Raw genomic sequence first — 14,330 nt, 5'->3', positions numbered from 1 at the left:
CACACACACACACACACACACACACACACACACACACACACACACCAATTCCAGATTCCTTGCAGCCACCAGCCCATGACTTCTCTCATAAATGGTTCTCATTTTTGCATGTGAGGGCACCAAAACAAGTTCAGCTAAGCCAGAGAAGAGTTCACACTTTGTAGTAACTTTAACTTGAGTCTTTTAAAGCCTCTGGGGCACAGAAGACTTGTTGCAGAATTTAGGACCTGGTCTTCACTGTATACCTTCTGCAGGAGTCTGCATTTCTAAACTCACCAGAGTGCTCGTATTAGTGATGACCTTTAGGAAGGAAGCTTTGCTCCTCTTTTGAAAGCCCAGGGGGTAGGCTTCTTTGCTCTGTAATTTTGAAAAGGTGTGAGGGTCCCCAGACCTACCCTTGTGGTAGAGGACTGAAGGGCAGAGCATCACCAGTACCTAAACCCAAGCCTGAAAGAAGAGCTTGCTTCTAAGAACTGCTTGGAACTGTTGGGCTCACAGCTTTTCAGTCACATTTGAGTTTCTGCAAAAGAGCTCTTCCCAGCTGGGAAATGTAAAATCCCTATGGCTAGCAGTATACCTTCCCCCACTCCTGGGACAAGGCTTCGGTCTTTCATCCCATGTTCCTTGGCAGGAGTTCTGGTGACTCCTGGGACCAGCCACCATCAGTCTTGGCAGATGAGGTTTCCCAAGCCTCCACCCAGCTGTCTTCCTTCCCCATAAGCAACTTAATGTTGCCTGGAAGCCGCATTGTGGGGTGTAGTGGGGAGTTTAGGCTTGGCATCACAACTTCCCAGCAGCTCCTCTTGGCATGTTCTCAGGAGAGAAATGACTACAGGTCACAATACCTTGCCCTGTCTCCTTTGAACCAGATTATTAATGGGTTTAGATTTTGTGTCCCTCCATCCTGCCTTAAGCGGACAGTTCTGGAACGTTCTACCAGGAACTTCAGTGTTAGTCTTTCCTTGGTGGTTCAAATCCTCATTGAGTCTGAAGTTTCAGAGCAGCAGTTTGATTTAACACTGCATGCAGAAGCTTCATCCTGTCAGCATTTTCCTCACGGAAGTAAAAGCCCCTGCAATGAAGTTAGCTCTTGAAAGCAAGGGGAAATTTTGCTCCAGGACAAAGAGGCATGACTTGCCTGTTACCTTCAAGAAGCTCACCCTTACAAGAAAAGCAGGCTAGGCAGCCAGGGAGGGTGGTGTCTGGGCCTCCAGATAGAGAGAGACCAAATCTGCTGGTCCTCCTGGAGCCGCTTTCATTCCCCACATCCAGAGTGTGACTGTCCGTAGTCCTCCTTTGCTGACTGTTTTCTCTGCTGAGCCACAGTTCCTCTCACGTTGTAGCTGCCTTGGTCCTCTCCTCATCCCCATGCTCGAAGCACTAGTGCTTTCATGGTACGCTGTAGCATTAAGAGCCTGAGTTAAGGCTTTTAGCACACAATTAAATGCAGCATGTGGTATTATTGTATTATCTGAGACTTAATCTTAAGCATGAGGGACTCTAAGGGCATTTTTGTAGCTTTGGTTTCCGATGATGGGGTTTTATGTGAAAGGTTTATTGATTCAGCTTCCCTTTGGGAGGTATTTGGCCAGAAGCTAGTGCTGAACACCAAGGATCCTAAAAGTCCCACAGACCCCTATTGGTCCTGGCTCTTGGGAACAGAGATAGTAAAGTGGACCAGCTTTCTCTTCCAAGATGTGCAGCATGGGGCTGGGCAGTTCTAGGGCTGTGGTGCGGAGTGATGGCCATCTGCTTTGGGCTCCTGGCAGACTCCGGGGCTCTTCTCAGTATTAGATCAGCCGTCCCGGGAACAGGGGTGGGGAAGGGTGGAGACGGAGGGGAGAAAGGCCCCCCACTTAAGGTATAAGCATTCCGATAATGTCAGACAGTCTTTGGCATCAAATCTTAACATAAACTGTGAGCAAATAGCTAAGAGCCAGTGAATGTTGAGGGTCCAGCCATGCTGTCCTCACATATATGACAAGATCCTCTGGGAATTTTTCCCCAAGTCCATTCAAGGAACGTATTCTCTTTTGTGTTGTGTGACTTACGGGGTAGGGATATTATGGTTTTGTTTGTTTGGGTTTCTGTTAAAAAGGAACTTTTCAGGGTCGGCCTTTTTGGAGGGGTCGGGGTGGGGACGGGTAGGGGACAGTCACCATTTCTTGTCATGGAAAGTTTGCTTGTTTGAGGTTGCATTCAGTCTCCGGTGGTTTGTTTGCCTCTGCCCCTGCCTAGGTGCAGCTGAATGCCGGCCAGCTGCAGTATATTCGCTTAGCCCAGCCTGTATCAGGCACCCAGGTTGTGCAGGGACAGATCCAGACGCTTGCCACCAATGCTCAACAGGTATGTGCTGCAGAGATTCAGGGCTTGAGTTGGGAACCAGCAGGAGGTGGCTTCTGACAAAGGAGCGCTCAGCACACAACTCTCGACACCTCATCCTTCAGCAAGAGCCGCCTCCACCCCCCGCACGTCTGTGCTGCACCCCAAGGGACAGATGGGGTGTATCGGAGGATTGGATTCAAAGTGTGTCTCTTACCATCATGCTCTTGAGCGACAAGGAAACTCAAGGCAGGGGAAGCCTCAAGGATACTTGAAGAAAGCCCAGGGTGTGTGTGCGCAGGTCTGACTGGAGGAAGCCTTCCAACAGACTGCCTCATCGTCAGGCTGAGTTTCCATCTTTAAACCTGGATGACTGTTGTGATCTGGCACCTCCTGTGCCCTTTGGAAAGCTACTTAGGTTTTTACTTCTACCTTGTCATGCACCCCTAACCAGAGACTGCCCTCCTCATCTCCTCTCATTCCCTGAGATATTGAAGGCTGAGCCACAGGTGCCGAGGGGGCTGCCTCCCTGGGCTTGGGGATTGGGGGATGTGGGTATTATTTGCAGGGGACAGGGGATGCTGGACAAAGGGAGGCATTGTTAATCAATTCTTCTGCCTCAGACCCAAAAAAAGAAGCGATCGTTAAAGAGCTGGACTCGTCTGGCCCAGCTGCATTTCTGGTGATGTATCTATTGACAGTGGTGACAGAGCTGAGTTTGTAGAGCAGGTCTCCAAAGATCTCATTTGGGAAAATATGAGGAATGAGCCAAAAGCAGGGCTTCTGAGTCCCATAGAGTCTCTGGGATCTTGAAAGGCCCACTCTAAACCCATTCCTTGGCTTGCATAAGGATTTGGGCTTTTCCCTAATTTCCTGGGGCTCATTGACATGGAATCAGATCTCAAGATTGGTCCCACCCTTTAGTGTACCCCTCTTTTTTTTTTTTTTTTTTTTTTAAACTTGTAAGATTCTAGCCTGGGATCCAGAAACTCTGTATGGCACAGGGTGGGAGGAAATGAGAAGGAAGAGTTCTTGGTTCCCCAGAGGTCAGTTTTGAGACCAGGAACTAAAGCCAGAAAGTGGGGAAAGTTGGGTGTATAGAGAGGAAGGAGTGAAGCAAAAAGAGGGTGCCTGAGGACAGAGTCTGTGTAACAGCAGGTTGTAATTATAACAACATGGCACTTCGTAGGTGCTCAGTAAATGTTTGTTGAATGAATGTTGAATGAATGTTAACATGTAAATGGAATTTAAAGGTGAACGAAACTTTTCTCAACTGATGTGAAGGGCAATCCTGCTGGGCACAGGGCACAGTTAAAACCTTCTCATCTATGACGAATATTTTCCATTTGTCTCAGGATCATTCATTTATTCTGCAGATATTTCTTCAGTACTTACTTTGCACTGGGAGATAGACTAAACTTAGCTCCTGCCCTCAAGCAGGTGGGAGGAGAAAGACCCAAAACAAAGAACACTAGTAAGAAACCCTCATGAAGCCTTTTCATACCTGTCCCCTTGTTTTCCTCATAGCCTCATGGGTAGGCCCGATGGGTTGTTTTTGGCCATTGTGAGGACACTCGAGAAGACAGTCCTTACCTTGCAGGGTGGCTGTGATGATTCCAGGAGAAGGTACACAGAAAACATTAGCTAGTCAAATGTTCCATAGATAACATATACGCACACAAACATTCTTCAGTCTTTTTTCTAGTCTACCAAGCTGTCTGCAGCAGCTGGCATTATATGATGCAGTTCTCCATGTCCGTAAATTTCCTTTAAAATGTATTTAAAATGCCCACATAAGATTTTAAGTACATGTGATAAATGTTTTCCGTACCCCCCCTCCCCCTGCCTTGGCCTAGAGGGTTGCACGTGGCCTCTCTCGGAAAAAGTACTTCATAGGTTTGCCACAAGGGCTTCCAGGGCCAAGGCCACCTGCTCGCCAGGGTGTTTCATATTCCAGTCAGATAATCTGGGTGATACGGGTTTGGTTTGGAGCCCACCTTCCAAGAATGAAAGGGACCACTCACCACTTTGCCCAGTGTTTGCAATCTGCCTTCACTGGTTGAAAGACAGACTCTTAGCGTTTCTGCCTAAACCATAAATGTTATGCCCTGTCCTGTCAGTACCTAGGAGCTAGGTGTTTTTGTTTGACTTGAGCCTCAGGCCCCAGAAAGACTTTTTTAGCAAGGGGCTGGTTTCGGTGGGGCGGCGGGTAGTTAGGTGGACATTAAGAGAGATGGTTGCAGAAGTTGTATATTGCATGCTCCAGGGTCCTCTATGTGGTGCCAACTCTGAGTAGCTGTCTGTGCTAGGGGGTGGGGAGGGACCCTTGTTTTCGGGCTACTCTTCAAGCCCCTGTTCTGTGCCAGGCCTCATTCTGGGCACTTTATGTGCATTGTCCATTTGATCTTCGCGACCCTCTCCTGGCTGGTGGGCTGGTGGCCTAGTGGACCAGACCCTGCAGCTGATCTGCCTACTTTGCCGTCTTGATTCCTACAGATCACACAGACAGAGGTCCAGCAAGGACAGCAGCAGTTCAGCCAGTTCACGGATGGACAGGTAGGACACCCAGCCTAGGCAGGAGCAGAGGGTGAGGAGTTGTGACAGGGTAGTGGGTGATATCTGTGGGTTTGGATGGCTAGGGCAACTATCCCATCATCTGTTAACAGTGAGTGGACAGAAATGGTTAAAACAACAGTCTTGCCTGTCCTCTAGATTTATAGACTCGGTGGGAGTTGACAATAATCCTAGACATTATGTAGCCCCAGCCCCCGTTTTACAGATGAGTGAACTGTGCCCTGGAGGTGGGAAGTGCCTTGTCTGTGCTTGCTTAGCTGTTCATTGCAGAACCAGGACTAGCAATGCAGTTCTCCTGTTTCCTTTCTTTAAGAATAGTTTTTCTCTAAGCCATGCTCTTTTTAATCGCATGGATTAGTTGAAATGCAGAGAACATGTGACCTCTCAAGCTCTCTAGGTGCCTGGAATTCAGTAATTCTAAACTCGTGAGGAAGGGATCTTCCCTTTTCCCGCCCCCTTTCCCTTCGCACTGTCTTCCCAAGAGACCCCTGAGGACATGATAGGATGACATGCCTAAGCCTATGTTCTCTGCTGCCCAGAAAGGAGAGGAACTGGCATCAGGACCCAACTCTGGCTTCTGCCAGCACCAGATGCCAGGCTCACATGCCAGGGCTGCTGTGGCAGGGGGTCTTAGCTTTTGGTTTCTTTTGGAAACACCTGAGAAATCATGTCCAGTTGGCCCTAACCTTCCGTAGTGGCTACGCGAGCATCTTCGCGGGTCTTCGCTGTAGCAAGCGTTTAATCCCAGGTGACCTGCCTCCCCATCAGGGCCCATGCAGGAGATGGAGATTCAGTGTAGCCTCAGCCTGAGCCAGATATTCTGAGGAAAAGAGGAGAGGGGATAATCCCTACTGCCCCTGCCAGTGAGGATTACTGAGTTGGGGAAATGCTGACTTCCAAGCTGCTGGTACAGTGGTTCGAATTGCTTGTGTTTGTCACAGAGGAACAGCGTGCAGCAAGCTCGAGGCTCTGAGCTAACGGGAGAGGCAGAGCCCAGAGAAGTGAAAGCCACAGGAAATGCAACTCCCTGCACCTCTTCCCCGCCCACCACACATACCCCCTCACACCGGGCTGGTGCCTCCTGTGTCTGCTGCTCCCAACCACAGCAGAGCTCCACTTCCCCTCCTCCCTCTGACGCCTTGCAGTGGGTGGTGGTTGAGGTATCTGGGGCCCCCAACCAACTCGAGGCCCATAGGGAGCCGCATGCCCCTCTCCCAGGGGTGACCTCACTCTCTCCTCTCCACCCCTCGCAGCAGCTCTACCAGATCCAGCAAGTCACCATGCCTGCCGGCCAGGACCTCGCCCAACCCATGTTCATCCAGTCAGCCAACCAGCCCTCCGACGGGCAGGCCCCCCAGGTGACCGGCGACTGAGGGCCTGAGCTGGCAAGGCCAAGGACACCCAACACAATTTTTGCCATACAGCCCCCGGCAATGGGCACAGCCTCCCTCCCCAGAGGACCCTGCTGACCTCAGCGCCTCCTGCAGGCTAGGACACTGGTGCACTACGCCCGACGCCTGGGGGCCAAGATTCTCCAACAGAAAGATGCAATATTTTTTATTTCTTTCCTCTTTCCCATTTTTTTCCTCCATGGAATCAATATTTCAGTATGTTGAGCTGTGTGTCCAATGCTATGAAATGAAAATATTAAATAACATATTTATGGCATTTTCTTGAAGAGTGTGGTTGAAGAAATATTTCTTCTGTTTTTCTTTTTTTGGTTCTTACTGCTACTTCTTTTAGGAGCAAATCTCCTCAGGGGCGTATGTAATCTCCTGACTCTTAGAACAGCTGCTGCCCCAGGATTTACCACCTTGTTCTGCCCTCAGGTAAAATTGGGTGACCGTGTGTAGCTTCTTTTTCACTAGTGCTCCTCTCCCGGCGTCCCTGCTCTTGCCCCAGAGCTCTGTGGATTTGCATCAGAGGCCATGGAAACATTCCGTGCATTTAAGAGACTCATTTGCCATGGGGAGTGGATGGTTTCATTCCCAAACCCTTCTCTTCCAGGGACTCAAGGAGACTAGGACTTTGTGTATTTGCCCCCCACCCCCCAGTTTTAATTTTATTTTATTTTTAAATGCATTAAAAATTGTGCTAGTCTCCTTTGCTGCATGGACTTCAAACTGCATGAAATGCAATAAATCTCATTTTAGATAGTTTGGAGTCTGGGTTTCTGTGTCTGGGGACATTCATGGGACCACTTTGCTTGGGAAAGTCTTGGAAAAGTTTGTCTGCCCTCAGGTTGGGTGTCTATGAAGGAGGGGGACACACCTTTGTGAGGAGGGGGGATGTCCAAAGCTAAGGGAACTTGAGCTGCATGTCTGATTCAAATTGAGATCTTCAGCTGATTTAAAAAATGAACTTCATCAGAACGTTTGCTGCTCAGAGTTGCCTGCCTGCCTTATTTCCTGGACTACGTATGACACATGGGCCAGATTCAGCCTGTGTCCTTCTTGGCTGAGGGTGACGAGAGCATCTCTCATGGAGAAAGCTTTCTCTGTCCTTAAGCAAGGACTCAAGTACATCCCTCCACTCCTGTCTCGGCACAGGCTGGCACTCTGAGCTGCCTGCTGTGGCCATGCCCATTACCAAAGGCACGAATGGCATCTGCCATGGAGGGTAGCCCAAGCCCCTTGTCAGCCGGCAGGTCAGAAGGGTTCTACAGCCAGGGCTTGAAAGTAGGGAGAACAGAAGGAACATTCCACTTCTTCATGGCCTCTGTTGGCCATAGAGGCCAGTGGTGAGCCGTCTTTCTTCCCTTCACCATGCCATTTACAGCTAGAATGAGGCCTGTTGTCATGGGAAGAGCAGAAAACTGGCTGCCAGGAAAAGTACTGATTTCTTCTCAGTCGGTAATATGTCATAAAACCTTAGGCAAGTCCCTTCTTTTGGGGACTCTCTTACAGTGTGAGGCAGGGATAGGGAAGAGGCTTTAATATTCTATTATTTCAAGTCTGACCCTGATGCTCTCATAATTCCCTCACCGAATATCCCCCACTGTTAACCATGGTAAGCACTTGGACATCTGTCTCATCTGTTTCAATTTCAGTTAGTTACCTAAGTGTACCTTACCTTACTCCACAAGAAAAAATAAGACGGCTTGCATTGAAAACATACACAGTGAAAAAAATATGACAGATGAGAATTAGGAAGAATATTGTTGAGTAGGAAGTCAGGATCATCTAAAACAAGAACAAATATTCTGTCTGCAAAGACCTACAGTGCGGAGCACAGGCTCCAGATGAGCAGGCTCAGCGGCCATGGCTCACGGGCCTAGCCGTTCCAAGGCATGTGGGATCTCCCTGGACCGGGGCAGGAACCCGTGTGCCCTGCGTCGGCAGGCGGACTCTCAACCACTGTGCCACCAGGGAAGCCCCCTACAGAGTTCTTAAAATTAGGTTTCACGTTCGATCTTGAGCTTCCTGACCACCAGGGCAAAAAGAGATATGGGACTAGGTAAGAGATTCACATCTAAAAGAAAGAAAGATAACATTCTTTAGCAAAAGCAAAGATTTTCCTAGCTGTAAGGTTTTGGATACGTGGTACCCCTTCAGTGTCATCAGGGTAGATGAAGCAGGTGATACTGTCACCATGAGAAGTCAGGTCTGCCCCCTTCATTCTAGCCCTGGACTTTTCTCTGAAGGGGATCATCTGGCCTTGCCCACTGTCCTGTACCCAAACACGTCTCAGTGAGACATGCAGGTAATTCACTGACAGCACGTGCCCAGCCCCACGTGGAGAGGATTCAAGAGAGCACTTGTGAATGAGAAGCACCCAGAAGGGAGGCTGGGCTCAGAAAAGGCAGAAGCTCAGCTCTTTCATTTCCTGGCTAACCTCTCATATTGAGGTCACTGCACAGTCCCACCTTGCTGCTCTTCCTCCCATTCCTGAAAACCCAAGCATAATTGAAATTTCAGACAGTCAGTGGGGCCCCATTTTCCTACAGACTTCCATTCTTATTTTGGAGATGTTTCGATCAGTTGCCTTACTGAGCACGTTCCCTTTAAATTTCCCCGCCAGCAGGGCCCATGCGGGTGTAAACAAACACTTTGGTGCTGCCCAAGAGAGCCCCTATCTAATACCCAGCACGATCCCCTTACATCCGGAGCACTCTTAAACATTTTTCCTAGCACTTGCAGCATCTGTCTTCCCAATGATCTTCACAATGACCCTGCAAGGGGAGACAGGAAGAGGGATGGTGATCCCTGTGTTACAGATGGAGACATAGGAGGCCCAGTGAAGTGCAGTGACTTGCCCAAGGTCACTCCATGAATAGGGGTCGAGCTGAAACCAAAACATTGGCCTCCTGACCCCCTGTGCATACACAGTTGCTTTCTGGCCAAGGGTGGTTTGTGTGTGGGGTGTGTGTGTGTGGGGTGTGTGTGTGTGTGTGTGTGTGTGTGTCCTCCCCAAACCCACTGGCCCAGTGGTGTGTGTGTGTGTCCTCCCCAAACCCACTGGCCCAGTGTGTGTGTGTGTGTGTGTGTGTGTGTGTGTCCTCCCCAAACCCACTGGCCCAGTGTGTATGTGTGTCCTCCCCAAACCCACTGGCCCAGAGGGTGTGTGTGTGTGTGTGTCCCCCGTGTGTGTGTGTCCCCCGTGTGTGTGTGTGTGTGTGTGTGTGTGTGTGTGTGTGTGTGTCCCCTCCCCAAACCCACTGGCCCAGCCTTGAGTATACGTGGAATAAATAGAGCAATTAGGTCTGGTCTGTGGACAGCTGGTGGTTGGGATAACTTTCCCAGAAGGCGATGCTGGGGGCTGGAGGCCCCTGGGATTATGAACAGACCACCTGGCCAGCCTCCTTACTGCTTAATTCTGCTGAGGCCACAAGGGGGCAGCATGTAGCACTCACCCAAATCTGGGAGGTGCCCTGTCCCACCCTTATCCCAACTTCAGACAACTCTAGGAACTATGGGGTATGACTGTCCCCTTTCTCAGTGGGTACTAGATCTTTGGTACTAGATCTTTAACCCCTTTCCTGATAAGACCCTTCACTTTTGAAGGGAGGGGCCTTCCTGGGGCAACAGCAAGGGCTGGAAACACTATCCTCTCCAGAGTATTACATCAGGGTAGGTGGTTAGATTTTAATAAGGAGACTTTTTGGCAGCTCTTCTTATCTCCCCAGCTTTGTGTCTTTCCAGTCTTCCTCCCCACTGCACTCTACATTCCTGTCACACTCAATTACTCACTGGTCCCTGAACTCACCTCCATGTTTTCAACTGGCCCCAACGTCTGGATGTCCTTTTACTTCCTTTTCCACTTATTGATCTCCTATACATACATCAAGGCCCAGTTTAAATGGCCCTTGCTGAGAAACTTCTAACTCCTAGGACAGAGTTAGCGAAGACTTCTTTGATACTCTCACAGCAACTTCTACAGCCTCTATTATTAGTGCTCATATACACAGTCGTTCAACAAATGTTTCTTTGGCACTTTCTGTGTTTCAGACATTGTTTTGGACATTGTGAAGACAGCTGAAGACAAGCCAGATGAGGTCTGTGCTATCATGGAGCTTATATTGGGTTGGGGGCAGGGGGAGAGGTGGGAGTGGGGAGGGGAGAGATAGACAACAAACACAAGACCAGTTAGGCTCTGAACAGTCTGTTAGAACTTTCTGGTTTTGGCTGTCTTCCTCACCAATGGTCCTCCAGTTCAGGGTCATCTCCATGCTTCCAGAGCCCAGCTCAGGGCCTGGCACCAAGAGAATGACAGTAACTGATGAGTGAGTTAACAAACACGAACTCTTCCCTGAAGATGGGGCCTCCAACACTGCACACATTCCTAGCCCTGCTCATTGGCTCTCACTGTCACTTTTTTGTTGGGAACAGTTTTCTACTGAGCACTGATGATATGCTAGGCAGGGGTATTCGATGGAGATTATTCTTTTAAGAAATTTCTGTGTAGGAAAATATATCTAAAGCTAGATGGATTATCTCATTTCATCTTCATATCCTCATTAGGTAGGTATCCTGCTCATTAGTGAGAAACTGAGGCTCAAAGAGTTTAAGAAATTACCCAAAGGCACCAGCTGGTTGAGTGGAGCCAGATGCTCCAAGAAGTCTCCCATCCCAGGCGGCTCAGCCCCACTGGTTTCGTCCCCTCTGATAGTGATTCTTTTCCTACAGAGAATGAAAGTCCTCGCCCCCAACTCCTGCATAGGGACCTAGCTTTTGTCCCATTGCTCACTGACCTCCCAGGAGGAGAGGGCCCCAGGGTAGAGGGCCAGGCAAAACCCGGTCACATGAGAAACTTGGGCCTGGCCTCCTGAAGGAGGCCTCTGAGCCAGACTGGCAGTGGTACTCCCCAGCTTGGGTGCTGGGCCACTACCATGAGGGGATAAGAGGATAGCAAGGCTGGCACTCAGGAGGGGAGAACCTGAGCTGGGCCCCGGCTGAGCCAGGCTGGGCTGAGCTCCTCAGGCTGGCTGGTGCTGAAGACAGGTCCAAAACAGAGCCCAGCCTCCCTCCGCAGCCCTGAGCCACATCACCTCTCCAGCTCCCAAGCCCTTGTGCCTCTCTCTTTCAGCGAAGGTCCGTGGGACAGAAGCTTTCTAAGATATTGAATGTGTCAAAATGTCTTTATTTTGCCCTTTATTTAAATGACAGTTTGGCAATGTGTGGGATTCTATGTTCACAATTATTTGCCTTCAGCACTCTGAAGATACTATTCCGTTGCCTTTTGGCATCTGTTGTTGCTGATGAGATGCTTACTGTCAATTCAGTTATTGGACCTTTGTAGATAAGCTATTTTTTCTTTCTGGTGGCTTTTAAATTTCCTCATTATTCTTGTCATTCTACACTTTGGCTACAAGGTGTCTAGATGTAGTTTTGATTTGTTTTTAAAGCTATCTTACTAGGCACTCTGTGGGCCTTTTAAATCTAGAAATTCATGTCTTATTTCTGGAAAGAGCTTAGTCACTCTTTCCAGTATCTTTTTCTGGAAGTAATAGTATGTATGCTGGAGTTTCTCATTCAATCTTCTTTGTCTGTTTTCTTTCATATGTTTAACTGTTTTATTGTTCTATGCTTCATTCTGGAGGATTTCCTCAGTTATAGCTTCTAATTAACTTATTCTCTCTTCAGCTGTATTTACTAACCCATCTATTGATTTTTTTCTTAAATGTCAGTGATGTTAATTTTCATTTCCAAAATTTCTAGATAGTTCTGTTCATACCTGTTACGTTTCTACGTTTCTGTTTGATATCTTTCTGTTTTTGTTCTATAGATGTTATTCCTTCATCTTCTTGAAGCTTTTAACTAAAACTTCCTTTCAGATTGCTCCATTATCTCTAGATCTTTAAATATGAATTCTTCCATGAGAGAGGTGCCTCTTAAAATATTGTATTTCTTATATGTTGTGAAGTTTATCCTTGAGATAGTTAGTTTCAGCACATTTTCCTGACTGTACCCTGGGATATGGAGGCCACCCTTTGGGGTGATTTCTCAGCTGTATCTGCCCAAGCCTTGTAGAAAAGCACCAGCCCCAAACTAGCTCTTATATAAGTGTCTTTTGGGATTTTTATATGTCGTGAATATCAGATTCTGAGTCTGCATTCCATGTGAACGGGCTTAAGGTGTCCTAATCATATGGGTACACTTTCTACCCAAAGCCAGGACCAGGAGGCTGGCAGGCAGATATTTCAGTCCTGTTTATGGCAGGCAGCACTTTCCCAGGCCCAGCTTTAAGCAGGGAGCCTACCACAGCCCTTGCCACTAGTGGGGTCTGCAAGTGTACTTCCCACCCCACTGGAATGCTGAATCCCTCCTCAGAGGTACAGCTGCAACTCCTGCTCACCACCGGAATTCCCTCTCATTTCTGGCCCTTAGAGATTTCTCATTCTTGCCTTTGAACTTGGATACATGTTTTTGTTTATGTTTTTAATTATCCAGCATTTATATTGTGTATCTACTATTTTAAGGAGGAGGGACTTTAATAGGTGTTCAATCAAGTTTGACCTGGCAGGGCTTCCCTGGTGGTGCAGTGGTTAAGAATCCGCCTGCCAGTGGAGGGGACACGGGTTCGAGCCCTCGTCGGGGAAGATCCCACATGCCGCGGAGCAACTAAGCCAGTGCGCCACAACTACTGAGCCTGCGCTTTAGAGCCTGCGAGCCACAACTACTGAGTCTGTGTGCCACAACTACTGAAGCCCACGTGCCTAGAGCCCGTGCTCTGCAACAAGAGAAGCCACCGCAATGAGAAGCCCATGCAGTGCAACAAACAGTAGCCCCCGCTCTCCACAACTAGAGAAAGCCCGTGCACAGCAACAAAGACCCAACGCAGCCATAAATAAATAAATAAATAAATAAGTAAATTTATTAAGAAAAAAAGTTTGACCTGGCAGTCCTGCTCTCTGGGCCTCCTATCCCTGTCATTGAGCCCCTAGCCTCCCTTCTGAGCCCCCATTCTCCTTTCTGAACCTCTATGTCCCTTACCAAGTCTCATCCCTGTTCAGAGCTCCCTTCCCTGACACTCAATCTGCCATCCCTCCTACTCACGTCCTCTCCCTCCCTGAATCCTCCCCCAGGTTTCCCTGATCATGGGACCAGAGAGAAGGGAAGCTTTTTCCCATTGTACTCTCAGCAACTCAGAAAAGGCCTTCCTCCTCATTTTCCAAGGAACTCCACTGTCCCAGTGGCTCTCACTGAGAATGTGGAGGCTGCCAGCAGAGCTGCAGTAGTGTTGTCTTCTACATGGTCTTTCAGGAGTTGGGGTCATAGAGGAAGAATCCTGAAGGCAGAGGAGAAGCAGTGCAAGAAGGGATGGCTTTGACCTTCATTTCCACACCCCCTTCTCCCTTAGTGTCTCCTCCTTGTGGGCCCCCCTCCAGCCCTGAAGATCAATGGGGGTTCACTTTCACTGAGATCAGCGACACTGCTCCCTCTGCTTCCTGTGGCCCTGAGCTGACTGGCCCAGAAGGCTAGCAGGGGCTGGGCTAGGGACAGCTCAGTGGCACACCCAGATATGGGAGAGAAACTCCTTGGGCCCCTCTAGCACCTCTACCTGCCAGGTGGCCTCAGTCTCTTGTCCTCTCTGGCCTCATTGGGAAAATGAAGCAGGTTCGATCTTTCTCTCATAATTCCTCCTGCTCTCAGTGGAGGTGGATCTCTGGAGGCAAATAATGCCCATGACGCCGACACCCATGAGAACCCTCCATTCCAATCCCCTCCTGCTAGGAAGACTTCCCACAAGGAGAAGAGGTGCTAGGACTAGGGAATTCTCACAGCATCTCCCAGCCCCATCCGAACACACACCTGAAGGGTGATAAGATCAATGGTTCACATTTGTACAGCTCCCTGCACGGTCGTGACTTTTTCATGTATTATTGCATTTAGTCCTCCTGATAGCCAGGGAAGTTGGGGCAGAGGTGCAGTGACCAAGGTCACCAACTAGTCCAAAGGTAGAGCCAGGAAGCCCAGATATAACCTGTTGTTCAG

The 14,330-nt window shown here is 48.9% G+C and overlaps 1 protein-coding gene across 6 annotated transcripts in view; it reads left to right on the top strand.

The window, feature by feature from the left end:
• Positions 1-7,052, top strand: part of NFYC (nuclear transcription factor Y subunit gamma) — a 64,569-nt gene extending 57,517 nt beyond the window's left edge. For 5 of the 6 annotated variants that reach the window (XM_024125422.3, XM_007108027.4, XM_007108025.4 and 2 more), the window contains 3 exons: positions 2,239-2,346; positions 4,819-4,878; positions 5,838-7,052. In XM_024125422.3, the coding sequence (XP_023981190.1) occupies positions 2,239-2,346; positions 4,819-4,878; positions 5,838-6,269 (600 nt within the window). In that variant the 3' untranslated portion in view covers positions 6,270-7,052. The remainder of the gene's footprint in view (positions 1-2,238; positions 2,347-4,818; positions 4,879-5,837) is intronic. The other variant, XM_007108028.3, reaches the window with a different exon arrangement.
• Positions 7,053-14,330: the final 7,278 nt, after the last annotated feature.

This window comes from Physeter macrocephalus, chromosome 3 (genome assembly GCF_002837175.3).
Source record: "Physeter macrocephalus isolate SW-GA chromosome 3, ASM283717v5, whole genome shotgun sequence".
Lineage (NCBI taxonomy): Eukaryota > Metazoa > Chordata > Mammalia > Artiodactyla > Physeteridae > Physeter > Physeter macrocephalus.
The sequence above is the reverse complement of the archived record's forward strand: the minus strand, read 5'-3'. Positions and strand labels throughout refer to the sequence as shown.